This window comes from Raphanus sativus, chromosome 1, assembly GCF_000801105.2.
Source record: "Raphanus sativus cultivar WK10039 chromosome 1, ASM80110v3, whole genome shotgun sequence".
Classification (NCBI taxonomy): Eukaryota; Viridiplantae; Streptophyta; class Magnoliopsida; order Brassicales; family Brassicaceae; genus Raphanus; species Raphanus sativus.
In genome coordinates this window covers 5,400,017-5,420,380 of record NC_079511.1, presented here as the reverse complement: position 1 = coordinate 5,420,380, position 20,364 = coordinate 5,400,017, and the positions used below count along the sequence as shown (strand labels likewise).

General features: G+C 37.5%; 4 protein-coding genes and 1 pseudogene across 4 annotated transcripts; 3 read left to right on the top strand and 2 right to left on the bottom strand.

Annotated features, from left to right (window-relative positions):
• The first annotated feature begins 558 nt into the window (after nt 1-558).
• LOC108835540 (cytochrome P450 71B7-like) lies at nt 559-2,365 on the top strand. Its single transcript, XM_018608779.2, has 2 exons — nt 559-1,480; nt 1,601-2,365. The coding sequence occupies exons 1-2, from the start codon at nt 578-580 to the stop codon at nt 2,219-2,221; spliced, it is 1,524 nt and encodes a 507-aa protein (XP_018464281.1). The 5' UTR covers nt 559-577; the 3' UTR covers nt 2,222-2,365.
• Nucleotides 2,366-6,212: 3,847 nt separating this feature from the next.
• On the top strand, nt 6,213-10,381 carry LOC108854962 (glycosyl hydrolase 5 family protein). Its single transcript, XM_057006837.1, has 4 exons — nt 6,213-6,710; nt 8,638-8,885; nt 9,276-9,793; nt 9,879-10,381. Exons 1-4 carry the CDS (start codon nt 6,240-6,242, stop codon nt 10,367-10,369), a joined length of 1,728 nt encoding a protein of 575 aa, XP_056862817.1. The 5' UTR covers nt 6,213-6,239; the 3' UTR covers nt 10,370-10,381.
• Nucleotides 10,382-10,504: 123 nt separating this feature from the next.
• On the bottom strand, nt 10,505-12,414 carry LOC108854827 (cytochrome P450 86B1-like). Its single transcript, XM_018628499.2, has one exon. The coding sequence runs from the start codon at nt 12,252-12,254 to the stop codon at nt 10,674-10,676; it is 1,581 nt and encodes a 526-aa protein (XP_018484001.2). The 5' UTR covers nt 12,255-12,414; the 3' UTR covers nt 10,505-10,673.
• A 1,434-nt stretch (nt 12,415-13,848) lies between these two features.
• Nucleotides 13,849-17,449, bottom strand: LOC108810932 (oxysterol-binding protein-related protein 1D). Its single transcript, XM_018583002.2, has 8 exons — nt 16,640-17,449; nt 16,217-16,570; nt 15,979-16,063; nt 15,442-15,902; nt 15,203-15,358; nt 14,821-15,129; nt 14,389-14,733; nt 13,849-14,239 (listed from the first exon to the last, which is right to left on the bottom strand). Exons 1-8 carry the CDS (start codon nt 17,192-17,194, stop codon nt 14,069-14,071), a joined length of 2,436 nt encoding a protein of 811 aa, XP_018438504.1. The 5' UTR covers nt 17,195-17,449; the 3' UTR covers nt 13,849-14,068.
• A 1,893-nt stretch (nt 17,450-19,342) lies between these two features.
• Nucleotides 19,343-20,364, top strand: LOC130495967 (actin-related protein 3-like; annotated as a pseudogene).

The window sequence follows — 20,364 nt, the reverse complement described above, 5'->3', positions numbered from 1 at the left end:
AGTTAACAATTGTATTTTATAAACCCAAAATAGAATAATTGTTATATATACGTAACTGTCAGTAAACAAAGAAGTTGGTATCATGAATTTTGGGCAGGAGGTTACACAAGTTCCGTAATACACTTTTATGCAGTTATATTTTACATGAGGCAGTTATATTTTTAAAATGGACACAATCTCTTATCAATTGGACATGTTGAAGAATTAATAGAATAGATTTTTATTCTTAGTAGTTTATGTATTTTATGATGATCATGTTTAGCAGATGACATTATAACAAATATCGATACCTAGTAATATGATTGACTTATATTTTATTTTATTATTTAGAAATCTCCCATAAATAAATAAAAAATACATTATCTTTCTAGACTGCATTGACCCATGTATTAGAGTCGTAATCAGCCTTGATTAATGTAAGAGTTACGTATACCAGACAAACAAACGATTATTCAAATGAAATAACACGTCTTCCGAGGCAACTAAAGAGATACTAAATCAAATAATTGTCTATATATATCGTTTGATCTAAGCTCAGCTCTTCATCCAACACACAAGAGAAATAGAGTAGCAAACCATGTCAACTTTTCTCTACATCCTCTTTCTTTTAACTATCTTTTTAGTTTCCTTTTTCATCACATCAAAGAAACCCAAACCCTCAAAATGGAAACTTCCACCTGGTCCCAAGACACTTCCGATCATCGGAAACTTGCACAACCTCAATGGGCAGCCTCACAAGTGTTTCGTAAACCTCTCCAAAAAATACGGACCAGTGATGCTTCTCCGTTTCGGATCAGTCCCCGTGGTAGTGATCTCATCTAAAGAAGGAGCAGAAGAAGCTCTCAAGACCCAAGATCTCGAATGCTGCAGCCGACCAGCAACCGTCGCGACAAGAATGATCTCTTACAACTTCAAAGACATAGGGTTCGCGCCTTACGGCGAGGAATGGAAAGCGTTGAGGAAGCTCGTGGTCGTCGAGCTCTTGAACATGAAAAAGTTCCAGTCATTCGGTTACATCAGGGAGGAAGAGAATAACTTGCTGGTCAAGAAACTAACGGAAGCTGCTCTGACACGATCCCCTGTGAATTTGAAAAAGACCCTTTTCACCCTCGTCGCGAGTATCATCTGTAGGCTCGCGTTCGGGATAGATATCCACAGATGCAAGTTCGTGGACGAGGACAACGCTGCGGATCTAGTTCACAAGTTTGAGTTGCTCGTTGATGGTGTTGCATTCTCTGATTTTTTCCCTGGAGTTGGTTGGCTTCTCGACCGAGTTTCCGGACAGAACAAGACACTGAACAATGTTTTCTCGGAACTCGACACTTTCTTCAAGAACATTCTCGATGATCATCTTAAGCCTGGAAGAACAGTATCAGACAACCCTGATGTCGTCGACGTGATGATTGGTCTAATGAAAAAACAAGAGGAAAATGGAGATTCTTTCAAGCTCACCACAGATCATTTCAAAGGAATCATCTCGGTAAGCATTTCTAGGTTAATTTTAATTTTAATTTAAAAAGAAATAACCGACAACTTGGATGCCAAGTCTGAATGTTTCATCCGGATGTGCCCATAACCGGTCATGCTTAATTTGTATCAGGACATATTTCTTGCTGGAGTAAACACAAGCGCCATCACAATGATATGGACCATGACAGAGCTGATCCGAAACCCTCATGTAATGAAGAAAGTGCAAAACGAGATTCGGACAACACTTGGGGACAGCAAGGAGAGACTCACAGCAGATGATCTAAACCATCTTCACTACTTGAAGAACGTGATCAAAGAGACGTTTAGGTTACATCCAGCAGCTCCACTCTTGCTGCCGAGAGAGACCATGTCTGACATCAAGATCCAAGGCTACGACGTCCCCAAGAAATCTCAGATGATGATCAACGTTTACTCGATCGCACGTGATCCCAAAATCTGGTCGAACCCGGATGAGTTCAACCCTGACAGGTTTGTCGACAGTTCCGTGGATTACAAGGGACTGAACTTTGAGCTTTTGCCGTTCGGTTCTGGTCGGAGAATCTGTCCCGGGATGAATATGGGAATCGCTACTGTGGAGTTGGGACTGTTGAACTTGCTATATTTCTTTAATTGGGGATTGCCTGAAGGGAAGACTATCAAAGACATGGACTTGGAAGAAACAGGATCGCTCATTATCAGCAAGAAGTCAACTCTTGAGCTTGTTCCACTTCTTTATAACTTAAACAAATAGTCCATAATAAGATACATGTATTTGTTCTCTGCTTCCGATTTTTTTTAGTTTTGTAATATATATTTTTGTTATATTAAAAGATCAGATCATAAATCTGAAAGATTGGGTTGTCAAATCAGATTTTTTTAACATGAGAAATGAATGAATAAGTTAGAACTAATAGTGTTAGGAGGAAAAAGGCAGACTCTTGTCATCCCTAACCAAAACATGATCTCCATGGTCAGACGCGTTATTATCTCTAGCCGCCCACGTTACCGTCAACAAGGAAACATTATTAATGGAATAAAAAGACTTTTTGGGATATTAAGGTCTCTTTTACGATACCCTATTAATAGAATAAACAGCTACGTATTCTCATGTGCGTGGTAGCTATTTTGCTCTTTGTTTTCAGTGGGATCACTGGGATGCATGTGTTGGTTGATAGTTTGTTTGGCCTAGGGCTTATTAATCTTGTAGGTTCATTGAATCTTTGAAGCTTATATCCTTCCATCCTCATTTAGTGTTGATGAATAATAAGTCTTCTCCATTGGTTTGTTGCATGGTATGTGTTAATAAGGTTAACTTCTTATAAAGATGTCAAGTTCAAAAAATTACACAAGTTAGGTGAAAATTAGGTGGGTAGAGACGTTAGACTTTTGTTCTGACCTTTGAGTTCAAGCCAATCGTTGTATTTGAATTATATCTTCACACAAGCTGCAAATCATATTTACTTGATTACTGTCTGTCTGGATCGGATGACCAATCCGATTTTAACTAATTAGCTGGTTTTCAAACACTATAGTAGATAATAGTCCACTTGCACAACTATGAAAAATACAATGAATGTATTTAAGGATAATGTCAACTTTCAAATTTCAATCGTCAATAACTTGTAAAATATGGAGAAGAAAATATTACTGTGTTATAAACAGCCGTCCGTCGTTAGGTTAGAAGAAAGCGTATTGAGGCAAATAACCGTTTAGAGTTTCTTACTAATGATGTGATAATAATTTACAAATCATTAGACTCATATTTATACAGCCTTAAAAAAATTGATTTCCTTTTCCCAATAGAAATAGTAACTTTCCTAAACCGAAAAGGCATACCGTACCGCGGGAGTCTGCGGCTCCTGCATCCCCCGGATGTCAACCTTGATAACGAGTATCGTTCGCACTCGGGTCTGACCCTTAAATACTGGCAATTTTACTGGTACATCAGAAATTTAAAACACACAGATGCAACATACTATTTTAAAGTAAGATTTAATATTTAAAATATTCCAATTGACCAAAAAAGGAATTATACGTTCTGAATATCTAAAACTTACACGTTTCCTTATAGCAGTCACGACCACGTGGGTATTATAGATAATATAGATTACGAGGATCTATATATTTATGTGAAACTGATTCAGTCTCATTGATTTGATTCAACTACATGCTGTGTTAGCTGGCATCCTGTAGACCAGCATGTTAACGTACCAGTACATACTCCCAAAGAAACAATAATACAAACAAACGACGACTTTGATACTTGAATTCGAAAGTGACTTCGAAGTACCTCACTTTGAGTTTGATTGAACTCTTCAACACGAAGACAGTCTTTCAGTTTTATCAGAGGAAGAGAATGACTTGTTCCTCAAGAAACTGTTTGATCATGCTTTGATATGACCCCTGGTTAATCTCACAAACACCCTTTTCACACTGGTCTTTAGGTGAAAAGAAAACACTCAAAATTAAACATTATATTGTGTTTCCTTAGCTGAGCTTCTTGTGTCTGGTTTTTCAAGAATTGATGTGACATGGTGATCACATGTTACAACAACGTAAAGTAAGTGTAACCACGACCCGAAGAATACAACATCTACTCTACTTTGCTATAGTGATAGTGACTGGGCCGGTGGGCCGGTTGCAAAGAGACACGTCGGTTTACTGATTTCATGGTCCTCCAAATGCCATGAGACAGTCTCAAAGTCCTCTACCGAAACAGAGTACAGAACGATGTCTTTGGCGTTTGCAGAGGCCTGTTGAATGGGCTGAGACTCACTCTTCACTATGGGCTTTACATCTTGATCTGAGGCCTTGTTCCTATAATTTTACTCCCCGCAGCACCAACTCTCTCTCTCTGTCACAATCATCTTTTCAGCTGCTTTCCTCTCAACTTCTTTCTTTGCTTCTTCAGCTGCTCTGATTATCGCTAGCATCTAGAAGAACCAAAAGAGAGAGGGAAAGAACCGGCGATTATGAATAACCGATCGGTTGAAATCAAATTTTCAAAAAGGGAAAATCAGAAACGAATGGTTCACTTTTAGAAAGAACAAAAAGGTATCAAACTTCAAGTAAGCTACGTAAGTTGTGATTTTTCAAAATTATAATAAATTGTTTCTCTTTCTTTAAAAACAAAGAAAAAGTATTAGTTTAGGGAATCTTGTGTTACACAAATCACCAAAAGAAGTATTTACTTGGACGTAGGTTTAAACTTTAACAGTCTTTCAAGTCTCTCTTAACTTGTAAAAAAAGTGTTACCGAATATTACTTGAGACTAATTTTATCTTGGAATAAAATTAAACTGCGTTCAAAGTTATATATCTCGACTCTGTACTATTTTTCTGAATTTATAGATGTACATATAGTGGGGAAGGGGGTTTACAAAGTAGTGATGTACAATGCTAAAGTAATTGTATAACAGCTCACATAAATAAATGGCACTATTACATTTAAAAAGAAAAAAAAACTAAACAAGTAAATGGATTCAGATCGTTGGTAACTGCATTTGGTTTTGTATACGTAGACATTAATTACGTATATCAACGTAGACATTGAGTTGAAAAACTCAAGCGTTGTAGATGTTAACTAGTCTTCTTGATTCAGAGAATAATACACGTTTGGTTTAAAAAAAATGCATGTTTTAGAAAAAAAAATTGTTTTAAAAAGATATATTTTTATATTATCGATGCAATTTTTATCAAATAATAATGAAAGTTATGATTTTTTTTTTGAAAAATTATGAAATTTAAAAGCATTAATTATATTTTGTAAAGTCTTATTGGTTTCAAAATATAAAAATACAAAACTACACAAAATATACATTTATAACTGAATTTTAATATGTTTTATTAAAAAGTGTGAAAAATTTAAAACATAGTATATTATTTTGAAATGTAGTGAGTAATACTGAAAAAATAAGGTTCGATTTTTTTCTTCATTGATTTATTATATTCACATATACCAAGTTTTCCATATAAACATCTAATATAATTAATTAATATGCAGCGAAAAAAAAAGTCATCGTCATTTTAAATATTGATATTTCTTCTGGAAAATTAGCATGACATGCGAAAGAATGGAATGTACAATTATCAATATGGTTCATTAATTTTGATCATCGAAAGTGACATTTAATACATGTTGTTTTTTAAATTTGATTTGTTGTTTGAACGATTACTAAATATTTGATTTGAATTAATTGAAAGACGGTGCGGTGGATATACTGCTCACGTAGATGCCTGTTCGATACCTGTTTTCAGGGGATGAAACGGCTATTTTATCTGTAGATGCTCACACGGATTTTAGTTAGAACCGTTACACGTTACACGCATTCTAGTTTTTTCTTATAGTTAGCGTCTTAGCGACGTTTCATTTTCAAGTATAGGATATTTGGTGGGAGTATCATATTCATGATAGCTAGATGGTTATGAATATTTGTTTTTTTGAATATAATGGTTATGAATATTTGGAATCTTGTAATGTGTTGAGTTTTAGCTTTATGAGACTTCTCATACTTGTGATAATGACACCAGCTACATACGTTTCAGCCTTTCAGGTACTCTAAGAAAGCTCATGCTAGAAAAAAATTATATACCAATATATCAAACGTTGGTTACAGTTAACACGGAGAGGAAGCCAAGAGGTATTAACGTAAAAAAAATGGTAAAACATAACTTATAATTTATGATTTATGAACAGTAAAGGAAGAACATATTTTAAGAGCAGAGACATTTACTTCTCAGCCCTCTCTCTATAAATAAGACTCTTGTTAAATGATTGTCCAACACACAAGAGAAACAAGAAAACACAACTTCATACAAGCAATGACAAGAAAAGAGCCAAAACACATGTTTTGCTTTCTCCCATTCTTCTGTTTCTCATTCATTGCACAACACACCGTCCCAAACATGGCTTATCCACTCTCCACAAGCTCCCGTTGGATTGTCGACGAGAACGGCCAACGAGTGAAGCTAGCGTGTGTAAACTGGCCGTCGCACCTCCAGCCCGTGGTGGCTGAAGGGCTGAGCAAGCAACCGGTGGACGTTGTGGCCAAGAAGATAGTTGAAATGGGTTTCAATTGTGTTAGGTTAACTTGGGCGTTGGATTTGATGACTAATGAGACATTGGCTAATAATGTCACAGTGAGACAATCTTTTCAAAGCCTTGGTCTTAAAGATGACATTGTTGGCTTCCAAACTAACAACCCCTCCATTATTGATATCTCCCTCATTGAAGCTTTCAAGGTACTCTTTTACTAACTTCCCAATCTTTTCACTTCCAAAATTGTGTCGGTTATATGTTTTTTTACAATAAATATGAGTTTTTAATTTTATTTTGAGAAACTTACATTTGAATTGACTCACAAGGAAATTAATGTATTCGAGACTGAATTCTGATGAAAATTTCGAAAAGTGTTTTCTTTTTTTTTTTACTGAAAGTATAGGTTTTATACTAAGATGACTTGAATATTTAACTGCAAATAGTATATATATCGTATATATGCATAAGCAACGTACGTGTCCTAGTACATCCTTTTTCATGTGTCATGTGAACATATAAAATCCGTTTCTGCTAATTATAAGAAAATATGTCAAGTTCGAATATATAAACTAGCTATTAATTCCATCGTTTTACCTCGACAATCCATTCGATCCATTCGAATGAAATGATACATGATGAAGTAAGATGCATGGGTCCTTCTTTTCCTTTGATTATTTGCTTGTTAAACATAAGATGAGTGCATCCTTGAGTTGTAAAACCAAATCATCTACAAAGAAAATGAATATACACACACACAGACATATATATATATATATATATGTCTTTTAGGTTAAGAGCTTTTGTGTTATAGTCTTTCTTTTATCTTTTTCTGCTTTTCTTAATTTGTTTCTTGATATGAATCGTATATAGTTTTTTTGTAAAAAAGCTTTCAAATTAAAAAAACAAGATGTGATTTGTTAGATCACATAGTTTGGAAAGGTTGGGTACATAATGCAAGCAAAGAAAGAGTTATAAAAACCTAAGAGACTTTTACAACTCTTTAGTATTCCCAACTCAGAAGGTTTTTGTGCACATGAATCGTAGATAGTCTTAAACTAAAAGGGCATGTAGGATGGCACAATCTAAAAATTAAAATGAAACAGTTCAACAAATTTCCAAAGTTCAATTAATTTAATATTTAAAATTCCGTTTCAAAGAAGAATGAATTTCAAGTTTCGATGTGGCTTATCAAACTAACTACACGTATTAAAATTGTAGAAGAACCTAAATGTCTAAAGAACACGTCAACTCTTGTGGGAAACTTTACATAAACAAAATCTTCAATCAAATCTTGTTGGGGTCTGGTTGGGAATTGTTATCAAACAAAATATCCAGGAATCAGGTGTATGCTGAAATATGTCGATCGTCAATTTCTTAATTAAAAATTGTTTGGTAGTGGGTAAATGAAGTTAATATGTAACTTAAGAACACATAACACTCGTGACGTTTGTTTGGCCTTTTGCCTTTTCTGTCACATGATCTAATTTTATTCTCATGGACTTCTTCTATTCTTAATGCGTACGTGTATAATGCAACATGCATAGAATCGATGTGAATCATATTTGTACCCAGAAGTTGGTAAGTTATTTAATGAAGGATTGAGTCTTTGTACCTGATTTTTAAACCCTCGTTTGGAGGTGAGACTACATAGCGACTAAGGTTCTTGAAACTGCAAAACATCAATACTGATCCGAATCTAAATTTCACAACACATCGTTTTTATTTCTTTCGATGATCTAATTAATCTTTATTCTCATATACTAAAGTTGCATCTACTACATCATGTATCATCAAACACTCAACCAAACTTTGCAACATTAGCATTTTATATCAAACCTATCTTTCGTATACTGTAGATAATTTGTCTTACGGATGTTATCAAATTTACGAATGACGATTCACTAATTAGTGAATTTATATATATATTTTTCAAAAATGTAAAAAAAAAGAGGTGTAACAAGGCAGGTCTATAGAAGCAATGGCATAGTGGAAACATCACATGCCATGAAAATATTAAAAAACCCGTGATATATCTAAAAATCACCAATGTTAACCGAAACCGCAATCCTATAATAGAAAAGTGAAAATGAAATGTCGATGATGATATGAGCTTATTTTCCTTTTGGGCAGATGGTGGTTACTACATTAGGAGACAATGACGTGATGGTTATATTAGACAACCACCTAACCAAACCAGGATGGTGCTGCGCCAACAACGATGGTAACGGTTTTTTCGGTGACAAGTTCTTCGATCCCACCGAATGGACTGCCGCTTTGAGTAAAATGGCAGCGACGTTCGACGGCGTCTCCAATGTCGTTGGCATGAGTCTAAGGAATGAACTTAGAGGGCCTAAACAAAACGCAAACGACTGGTTCAAGTAAGATTACTATTATTTACGCTATGCATACATATCATGTATTGCATCAAAATTTAGTTCTAAAGTTTAGCAAGTAAAAACTCTTTAAAATATGTTTAGCCTTTTTATTTTTAGATTTTTCTCTTAAAATACTATATATTTATAACAAATTTAATGAACTTTCATAAAAAAAAAGAACGTTAGTAAAAAACTAATTGATTAGGCATATGTATACAGAACATGCATGTTTGTTTTCTTGGATTTGTCGATGATTTAAAAATTTGTTCTAAAAATTAAAGTTTTAGGTTGAAAGTTGACCTTAAACAAACGGAAGTTGTTTTAATTGTACTCTTCGTTATAATTATTATTAATTAAAATAAATCGAATGTTTTCCTTTCAATGTACGTATAGGTATATGCAACAAGGAGCGGAAGCAGTTCATGCAGCAAACAAGAACGTACTTGTAATCCTGTCCGGTCTCAGTTTCGACGCCGATCTCTCTTTCGTTAGGTCACGACCCGTAAAACTAACCTTCACCAAAAAACTCGTGTTCGAGCTCCATTGGTACTCTTTTAGTGACGGAAACTGGGCGACCAATAACCCTAACGATATATGCGGTCAGGTTCTAAACCGGATAAGAAACGGTGGCGAGTTTCTCCTTGACAAAGGCTTTCCCCTGTTCCTCAGCGAGTTTGGTATAGACGAAAGGGGAGGAAACGCAGATGATAATCGCTATTTCGGATGTGTAAGTAGTTGGGCGGCCGGTAATGATGTCGATTGGTCGTTATGGGCTCTTACCGGGAGCTATTACTTAAGAGAAGGCAAGGTCGGTTTGGTTGAGTATTATGGTGTGTTGGATTCGGATTGGGTTAGCGTTCGAAACTCGAGTTTCTTGCAAAAGATCACTCTTCTTCAATCTCAGCTTCAAGGTGCACACATAGCCAAAGCTACTTATAAGATTAAACAAGATTTGCTTCATTCACTAATTTTTTTTTGTTCGATTTGGTTTACTAGGACCGGGCCCTTCAACTGACGCTTACAATCTGGTTTTCCACCCATATACCGGACTCTGTCTTGTACGGTCTCTCAATGACACGACAATGCTTACTCTTGGTCCATGCAACAGTTCCGAACCATGGAGCTACACTAAGCAAACACTACGAATCAAAGACCAGTCTTTGTGTTTACAGAGCAACGGACCAGGAAATAGGGTTACGATGACTAAGACTAGTTGTTCGAGTCCTGGTTCGGTATGGCAGACTATCTCAGCCTCTAAGATGCACTTAGCTTCGACAACAAGTAACAACACTTCTGTTTGCCTTGACGTGGACGCAACCAACAATGTGCTGGCTAATGCCTGCAAGTGTCTTAGTAAGGACAGTTCTTGTGAGCCAATGAGTCAGTGGTTCAAGATCATTAAAGCCACAAGGCCTTTGAAGGGCTCGAGACTGTACAAACAGTTGGAGAATTTGTCTCCCAAGTCGGAATTGCTTAAAGCTCTTTAATTTGACTTGCAAACCTATTAGATTAGTTTAGTCTTCCTTTTAATTAAAAAAATTAATAATCAAGAAAACGTTAGAATATATCTCTTGTATAATTTCATTCCTTAATATATATATATATTCTATAAAAAAATCATCTTTCAGTAAATTATTTGAATTATTAAAAAGAAAAATTGCATCAATGAAAATATATAAAGTGAAGTTGAAGTTGTTACATTGCAGTTCTTGATACTATCAAGTGTTATCTTTTGCAGTGAACATGACTCTAGCTAGTAGCAACTTCTCCATGATATGCCACGTGGAATATTTACCTCTTCTCTTCCAGCGACCTTGGCGAGATGGTCACCTTAAGACCATGCTTCATGTACAAAGTTGTCGTTACTCTAGGGACAACAACATGATCTGGATCAACCTTGACCGAGTACCTCAACAAGACTGAAGCAGCGACTGTCTTCATCTGCAAGTAAGCAAATGTCTTCCCTAAACAAAGCCTTGGCCCAGCATTAAACACAACGTATTTAAACTGGTCGTCGCTCACGAAACTCCCTGCTTGTATCCATCTCTCTGGTCTAAACACCTCACAGTCTTTCCCCCATATTGATTCCATCCTTCCCATGGCATATATCGCAAAGTAAACCCTTGAACCTTTACTTAGAAACGTCCCATCAGGGAACACATCGTCTTCAATGGCTTGTTTCATCTCCATTGGGATTGGAGGGTAAAGTCTCATGGTTTCTGAGAGTGCTGCTTGTAGATACACCATGTCGTTTAGTTCCTTGACCGTGAAGAGACTAGCTTGATGATCTCCTCCTCTCTGTCTCAAGATCTCTCTGACCTCGCTGATGATTCTGTTTTCAACTTCTGGATGTCTAGTTATAACCCAAAAGAACCACGTTAGTGCAACTGAGCTCGTGTCTCTCCCAGCTAAGATGAAACTCGTGCAGAACTGTCTGAAAAACTTGACTATAGAAGGATCTTTCTCATCACTCTTCTTGTGACTTTCTATCTCGATGATTCTCGAGAGGACGTCTGATCTGTTCCCTAACGTTTTCTCCTCCTTGAGTTTGCAGATACGTTCAACGACCATCTTGTCTACAAACTCATGGACCACCTCAACAGCTTTCCTCAGACCTTTCTCATACCCTATGTCCAAGAACCTCATAGTCTTCCACACAAAAGGAGGAATCATGAACCTAAAAAGAGTAGATTCAGTTGCTTCTTCGAAAGCTTGAGCAAATGTGACAAGAGGAAGATCAGAATCCAGAGTTCCCGGGTTGTCACCAAGACCAGCGATGCAGATGTTGTCAAACGTCAAGCGCAAGAGCACATCTTGGAGATCAAAAGACTCTTGAGACTTTGAGAAACTCTCCATCACATTCAACAACTTCTCCCTCACCAAATCTTGCGTTGTCTGAAAAGAATGCTCCACAAACCGAGTCGAATGCATTTCTGTGATGATGATCCGTCTTTGCTCCTTCCAAGATTCGTGATCAGCGTTAAAGATACCGTCCTCGAGAAGATCGTTGAACCTTTCGTTGAAGTAGACGCCTTTGGGGAAGTTCTTGAAGTTGGTCTTGAGCATGTACTCAACGTTAGCGGGAACACATGTCACTGCTCCGTAAGAACCACCGAGCCAGATTCCGCGGTAAGGAAATGTACCTCGACATGTTTTTAAACACCTTGTGACCCAACCGTAGACATCGTTCCTGTTGAAGAAGAACTCTGGAGTGACACCGAACACTGGCCATGACGTTGGCCCTGGCTTCTTGGCTAACTTCTCACGCACGCAACAGAAAACAAACAGTCCTAACAACGCGAGAGAAACATCGAAGAGGCAAAGATGATTGTAAATTCTCTCTGTTAAAGACATGGAAGAGGCTTCAGACATTCTGATAAGCTCTCTCTATTTTGTGAAGTTTTCGTTTGATGTAAAAGTGAAATGACTGAAAGAGTAAATTTAGTATTCGTGCGTTTTATGTTTTGGCTTAAGAACACCACTTTTGTGGCTGTCTTCTGGAGACAGTTAGCTTTAAGTGGGTCTATTTCAAGAAGATTCAAGTTTCTTGTGAAACACGAAAGGTTTAGGTTCATATTGACAATGAAATTTGTGTGTTGGCAATATGCGCAAAGAATGCTCCTATAAATGCAAAATGTTCGCTCATGTCTTTGGTGACATAACCTTATAGTTATAAAGTCTTTTATTTTTCGATATTCGTTATACTGAAACAGAAGTGAAACCGTTTAGAATTAACATACAGTGCTTGGATCATTTAAATATATTGTCAAACAGTATTGGCGGAACGTACAGGTTTTGGATGACAAATGCGAATTGTGTGTTTATTGGAAAATGAAGAAAATACATAGAACAAGAAGAACTCAAAAGGAATTACAGGTTTCTTTCTTGGTGCTATTCACTCACTAGTCACTATACTGAAGAAAGACTTAGAAACTCCCAAATACTATCAATGCCCTTCATCTAATAAAATGTATGTTTCAAACTTTACTTACTACAAATGGTAAAATACAAATTCACTTTTTGTATATAGCTGGATAAGGTTAGAGATAAAATTTATTTTCAAGAAAGATAAACAAAAAATTTGGGTATGCTTATATAAAATGTATAAATATGGTAATTGTTATAATTAATGATTTTAATGGAACTATATATTTACCTAAGAATTTTTAAAATATTATCTTATTATTTTATCAATTATGTCATATTTTACACTGGTCTAGTCTAATTTGGAACCTGAAATTTTTTATTAATTTATCATGTTTATTTATTAATTTATCAAATATCAATTTATAGAGTTTTTATGGTATCTACCAGACCACCACATGTTACATTACTTTTAATTTTCTAACTTTATTTGTAGTAAATGCATTTGCCTTATTTTGATTTGCTTCTATCCTATAAATAAGATTGCATTTTGTTAAAAGATATACTCCAACTACAATTATAATTATGACAAATTAAACATTGTCTGTTTCTCACATTTCGTCTTATATGAATGATGGTAAAATTATTTATCCAAGATTTTTATAGCTTCATGTTTCTCTATACTCAAGTTAGTACGAGATAAAACATGAAATGTTATTAAAATTGCATATAAGATGAAAGGTGAGATACAGACAATGTTATATTTCTCATGATTTATCAAATCCTAAACCGACAAAACCAGAGAATCAGAAACGACCAAGTACTAATCCAAGACTGCCGTCAAGCAGAAGAAGGTATCCATTTATTTAGACCTATATATATAAACTAAAAGGCAATTGGGAAGGATCCAGCAATGAACAGAAGGAGCACAGGAAGAATAGCCTCAGTGCAAGCCGGTTCATAAGAAGGAAAGCTTAGAAGTGAACTCAACCCTTTTTGTCTCAAAACCGAAACACATTGTTTCATTTTTGCATCAATATGTTTTGTTCTATGTCTGCAGTTTTGATCTTTGAGTAGATCTATCACCTTTTGTTAACACAAGTTTTAATTTAGCAGAAACCAGAATCCTAATCGGATAATTTACTATCTCCATAAGTCTGATTGAAAATCTACATATAATGCGCGCGCGCACACACACACACCAACAAAGGTTCTGGCCAAATTTTCACAGAAGCACAATGAGGGAATGGTGAAGATCTTTTTCAATATAATATTAATTTAAAAGAAAAAAAAACAAATAAAGGAACAAAAACATGAGATGATTACGAAGATGAAACACTGTTACGCTGTTGCTGCTTCTTGAAAATGTCAGTAATCTTATCCCAATCTTTCTTCTCTCTTGCTTCCCAGTAACCTCCTAAGTACCGATAATTCCCTTCTTCATCTTTTTCAAACCATCTCGGTTTCCATCCTTTCTCCTGCAGCCTCCTTGCCTACACCACCACACCCAAACAAATCAAAAATACAACTCTTCAACATTCAGTACCATAGTCATCAACTAGACTAACAAACTATCCCTTATCAATCAAGGTAAGGTCTACGATATCACCTGGATACACAAAATTTTATACTAGTTTTGTACCTGTCTCTGCAGCTGTTCAAGCCTCAGTTTCTCAGCATTTGCAGCCTCGTATTCCCCGTTTTCCAAATGTCTCTGGTCAGGTCTCAATCTTGAATCTGTCGGAGGCAGTTTGTCCACCATCCCAGGAGTTATCTCATTAAGAGAGATTGCAAAAGGGGAGAGATTGTATCTTGTGTTTGTAGGAGATTTGTCTCTTTCCCACAGTAACACAGCTTCAGTCATTGGATCGTATCCCTTTGGCTTTGTCGTCGGATCACCCAACACATAGTACATTGCCTCATCCCACTTGCCTATCAAGATAGCTACTTTCTCCCCAGTTCTATTGTCTTGCACAAACCCATGAACCTGAAAAGATGATTTAAAATCAAAAAAAAAACAAAGGTGACTTTTTATTGTTCTCTCTGTATTATAAGAAGAAACTATTCTATTTACCTGACGAGGGTTTCGATCAATGACTGACTGCTCCTTGAACTTCAACCTGCAGGAGTAATTGCCACCGCCTTTGATGCGCATAGTTCCATAGTGATCGCAGTAAAGTTTCCCGAGGATGATGTTGTATATGGAAGTGGTGACCTTGCTCCACTGATACGTCTCCCCATCATCAAACTTCAGTGTCAAGACACCCACTGGGTCAAGCTGGATGGACCGTCCCCAAAACTTCCCTTTGATATTTGAGTCTCCCCAGAAATTCCAACCTTGTCCCTCACAGTGGCAAGCAACAATCATTGGATGATGACTCACCTAAACAACAGAATAAATTTAGAATGTAACATTTAGCTCATTTCAATAGTAAAAGATGTGTTGGTTGACTTGCCTTCTCAGAGAAGAAACGAAGTCCTTTATCTGGATAATCAGCTTCATATGTCTCACCAAGTAGAGGATTAAAAGGCTTGCACTGCCTGCCTTCCGTGGACGCGTAGCCAGATACAGCGAAAGCTGCAATGTTTAGAAGCCTCATCAACTCATTCCCCTGAAAACAAAGAAAACACACTATAAGCCAGATGGAGAAGTTCAGTGCAAAAGTTTGCTTTGGTAGAAGAAGAAGATGTGAACCTGTTTTCCCCACTCAAGTGCTCTGTCTATCAAGTAAGAGTACTCCAAATCCTCAAAGCACTTCTGCAGAGAAGAAAGCGGCTCGTTAAAGTAAACGGGGAGACAAACTCCAGACAAGTCTTTGCCAATGTTTTCTTTGATGATCGACCACAGTCCAACCGGCTTCTCCTTCTCCTTCGGCTCTGGTAAATTATCCCTTCTCCTCACGTACGGATACTGCGGGATCCTAACGGGAGCTTGCAGGCGGTCAGAGAAGAAGGAGTCCTTGTCATAGATAGATCCATTCCCATCAGCTTCTCTGCTTCGATAAGAAGCGCTTCTCAGCGCGTCTGCTGATAAGATATCGTTTGTGTCGAAGAAGGCTACGTCGTCTTCATCAGATTCAACGTCTGCTCCATCGTGACTATCGTTATCTGCCTCAGAGTCGCTTGGAGATACCTCTGACACGACTGAATAGAAATCTGTTGGAGACGAACAATGGTGTCAAAAGTCAACACTATCAAGAGTCCACACAAACATATATGTAAAGTAACTGACCACTAAATCTTCTTCCCTGTCCACAGCAAGAGTCATGCTCCTTTGTTTCATCAACAACAGTAGTTTCCAGCTCTATTTTTTCAGTCTGACAAGATGATTTTTAAAGAACAACATCAATTAGTCCACTATAAGGACAAGGAGAGAGAACAAACATGAGGTTGGTAATGCAAAATATGTTCACAATGTGAAATAAGTGACTGTTTAAATGTGTGTGCATAGGGAAGGAACCAAAGCATACCTCCAACTGTCTCAGAGTATCTAGCAGTATAAGGTGTTTCTGTGTGAGAACCTTCAACCGGTTCTGCAGATTAGAGACTTCGGAAAGCATAATGGTCTCGCAATCTTTGACCACCGTCTCACCAACGCCTTCCTGCAGTAACTTTTCACGCAGCTTCTCGGTGGAAACAACCGCATCTTCACAGGGTAAAATGTCGCCGCTAGGCACCCTAGGAAAAAGATCCTTAGCCACCTGCAAAGCTTCTACCCAGGTCGCTCTGTTCTCTCTACATACACAACGTAAGTGTAGAGTCTTCGTACCGGTGAATATAGTCAGCCTCTTGTCATCAGACTTGCTCGCACGAATTGAAGAAACCTACAAACAACAAAAGTAGAGTAAAATCTATAGAGTCTTCATGCAAAGATCAAGAATCAAGATTGTTACCTTTAAATGTACTTCTCCAAAGGGTTTACAAGGCCTTGAAGAAGCAGCAGGTCCAGCTCCAAGCTTGTTGCTGCTACTGCCGCCGCAGCTAGCTTTCCTAATGTACCTAACAGACTCCTCTCCAATCACCCTCACACCACCCTTCTCTCTAGCGGGATTCATCACGATCTTATCAGGTCCATGGATCTTGTAATACGACAGCACACCGTCTTCGAGCTCGAACCACCTCGCTCTCCACCCTTTCCCGTAGTTCACCCACTTGTACATGATCCCAGCCACTCCACCACCGACGACGCCGTTTCCGAAGAAGAAACCTCCCTTTGAGGAAGAGTCTTTCCCCTCGAGATCCACGTCCTCGGAAGAGAGCCTCTCGAGCTGATCCTGGCTGATCCACGAGGCTTGCGTTGAGAAAGACGGCTTGGAAGCGTGGTTGCTGCTAGGTGCGACGAGACCGCTTAGATGAGAGTGTTGCTGATTCGGAGGAGCCGGTTTGGCGATAACCGGGTTGGTCCGGTCATCGATTGAGACCGGAGCAATGCAGCAAAGAGGATTCATAACATTGATCCAAAAAAAAATATTGAACGAACGAGTTTTGTTTTAGATCCGGTGTGGATCGGAGAATCTTAAGTTCGGAGATGAGTAGAGAAGGTAAAGACTGAATACTTATTAAAAAGCGGAGAGATAATGGAGATTGTCAGAGAGAGAGAGAGAGAGGGCTCACAGATCCAATTTAAGGCAGTGTTGGTCTGTAATATTTTGTGTTTGTGCAGTGTGCAGAGAAGAGAGAGAGAGAGGGAGCATCTCTCTGAATCGTTTAAATTCATAGGAAAGAAAAAAAAAAGATAAATATTAAATTACTATTAATGCGCTGAGTCAACATAATTATGTTTTTCTTTGGACCAATCCCAGTTGAGGATAGGTAGTTATTACTTATTGCCACAGTAAATATATATATCTAATTTGTCGGAAACAAACAAAAATGACCATTGTATTTTTTGTATTTAATTATTATTGGTGGTCTCATTAACCAAAAGATTCGGTGTTTCGTAATTTTCGTAATAATACCAGATACAGCAATTAGTACGAATAATCAAATCATGTACTATAGTATTTTTATACTTGCTATAGTGAAGTTTTACTAATAAGGATTTGTATATGGGATCCTTATGGGGTTATTTTTAGGCAGTTAATCAATTAGTTGTATTTATTGATTAGGGACTGTGGAAAGATTTCTGATTTTCTGCAGACATTAATTGACGCAGAAAGGTTGTTCTAGATAGAAAAAGATCACAGAAACCATTAATGAGATTATAATTATCCTTTTTTTAATATTAAATCATAGAAGGTGGGTTTTTATCTAACATGTAATAGTTTGTTTTGACCATTGATAAACTTAATGGACCGTAAATAGGGGGTTTATGCATTGTGTAATGATTTTATGATCAAGAAGTGCTTATTTGAAGTCTAGACTAGTTTTTTGACTGTGGTAACTTAAACTTCGCGTCGACCAAATCTGACTGTACCTTGCAGGTTTTGTACATGTACGCTCTAATTAATCATGTTCTTAAGAAGGGTGTTTAAGTATGATGAACTCTAGGAGAAGAAAACTTGACTGCAGACAGAAATTATTATGCACGCAACATAAAATTAAAACGATTGATAGATCCGTATATGTTTTGTTTTCTTACCTTGGAACTGACTGTAGTAATGATTAGGTGTAATAAATATGGACCTTAGAATGACTTCCACTGAAGGTAAACGGGTTTATCTGGATAGTGCAAGTCTTTATAACAACATACAAGGGCCCTTTATGGGCCCATAGTGCAAGTCTTTATAACAACAACTGTATGTGTTTTTCACCGGCTGTAGGAAGTCTCAATGGAACTGCGAGTCACGGAACGGTTTACATGGACCATACCAAAATGACTAAAGCTAAAACGATTGGATGTATAATATGACCATCTAGAGGTATACCTAGTTCCCATGGACCATATATGAGAAATGTAAATAAGTGTTCTACTGAATGATTTTCTGATTATATTGTGAATTGCACAATAGTTTTTTTGGATATACGAATTTATGAAAACTCTAAAGTGTTTGTTTCTACAAACCATGGAATTTTTGTTGTATCAAATAGTTACAGGGTGGTGGGCTTTTGGCGGTGGTTGAAGCGTCGTTATCACTTGAGATCTAAGATTGTTCTCGTCTTGTCTTCGACTGCACATAGTAATCAGTAAGATTAAACAGTAACAATATTAATAAAAAAAGTTACTTTAGTTTTACAGTCATTTCTTTTCCATTTCGATTTGGTTCAGTTTTACAGAATTTTAGTTGGTTTTGTTCGATTCGGTTTGGTTCAGGTAAACCGAATTAACATCAGGACAAAGAAGCTTTTAACATTAGCCCATATGTTTTGTTCTGTCTGAAAGAATCTCACACGGTAAAGTACAAAACCGACGACGGCGACTTTCCCCATGATCTGAGTTTCTGAACCAAAGGTCTTCCCCTGAATTTCACGGGAATCTCTGATTGTTTTTCGGGTAAAATTATTCGTATTTTCTCTCTCTCTCTCTCTCCACATTGTTTATCAGAGCCAGAGCTACGTGGCAGCTTGTCGGAAATAAAACTTCCGCTGAGGTGACGGTGAAGAAGAAGAAGAAGAAGTAAGTAGTTCTCAGTATATTTCTCTTTGATACAACCGATCGAAACTCAAAGGTTTCTACTTCACGACACCGTTTCGGATCTCTGTTTCTGAGATCCTTCACCGTTACCGCGTAAATGGATCCGACTTCTCGACCCGCTGTTGTCATCGACAACGGAACCGGGTACGTGATAGGCTTATGCCCTTAATGGTTTTCGAAAAACGCTTCCTTTTCAATCACGGCAATGCTCTCTGTTCTTCTCAGATTCATCTGCTTGCTTTTGCAGGTATACAAAGATGGGATTTTGCGGGTAACGTAGAACCATGTTCATTCTTCCCACGGTAGTTGCAGCTAACGAGTCTTTCCTGAGCACAACCAAGAGCTCTTCAAAAGGGTCTTCTGGGCAGCTCAGCACAACGCTGGAGTCGCGGCCGATATGGACTTCTTCATCGGAGACGAAGCTGTTACCAAGTCACGGTCTAGTAGCACTTACAACCTTCGTTATTCCATCGAGCATGGTCAGGTCGAGGACTGGATGCTATGGGAAAGGTATTGGCAGCAGTGTGTTTTACTACCTGAGGTGCGATCCAGGATCATTACTTTCTTCTCACCGAAAGCTCTCACTCTCCTGAGAGCCGAGAGTACACTGGAGAGATTCTGTTCGAGACTTTTAATGTTCCCGGGCTTTACATTGCTGTTAACTCGGTGCTTGCTCTTGCAGCTGGGTACACTACTTCCAAGGTAAGTGGTACAAATTGTCTTTTTGACTCCAAGTTGGACTCTGTCTGAATCTTTGGTGTCTTTAGTGTGAGATGACAGGGTTGTAGTTGATGTCGGAGATGGCGCGACTCGTGTTGTACCTGTTGCAGAAGGTTATGTTATTGGGAGCTGTATCCAACGGTTCCGATTGCTGGCAAAGAGATGTCACCCTCTTTATCCAGCAACTCATGCGTGTATGTAGTACTATCCTATCTTATGTGACATTTATGTAATACGTTCATAAAAACCTTCTCATTTCAATAGGAAAGAGGTGAGAATATACCACCGGAAGATTCATTTGATGTTGCACGTAAAGTGAAGGAA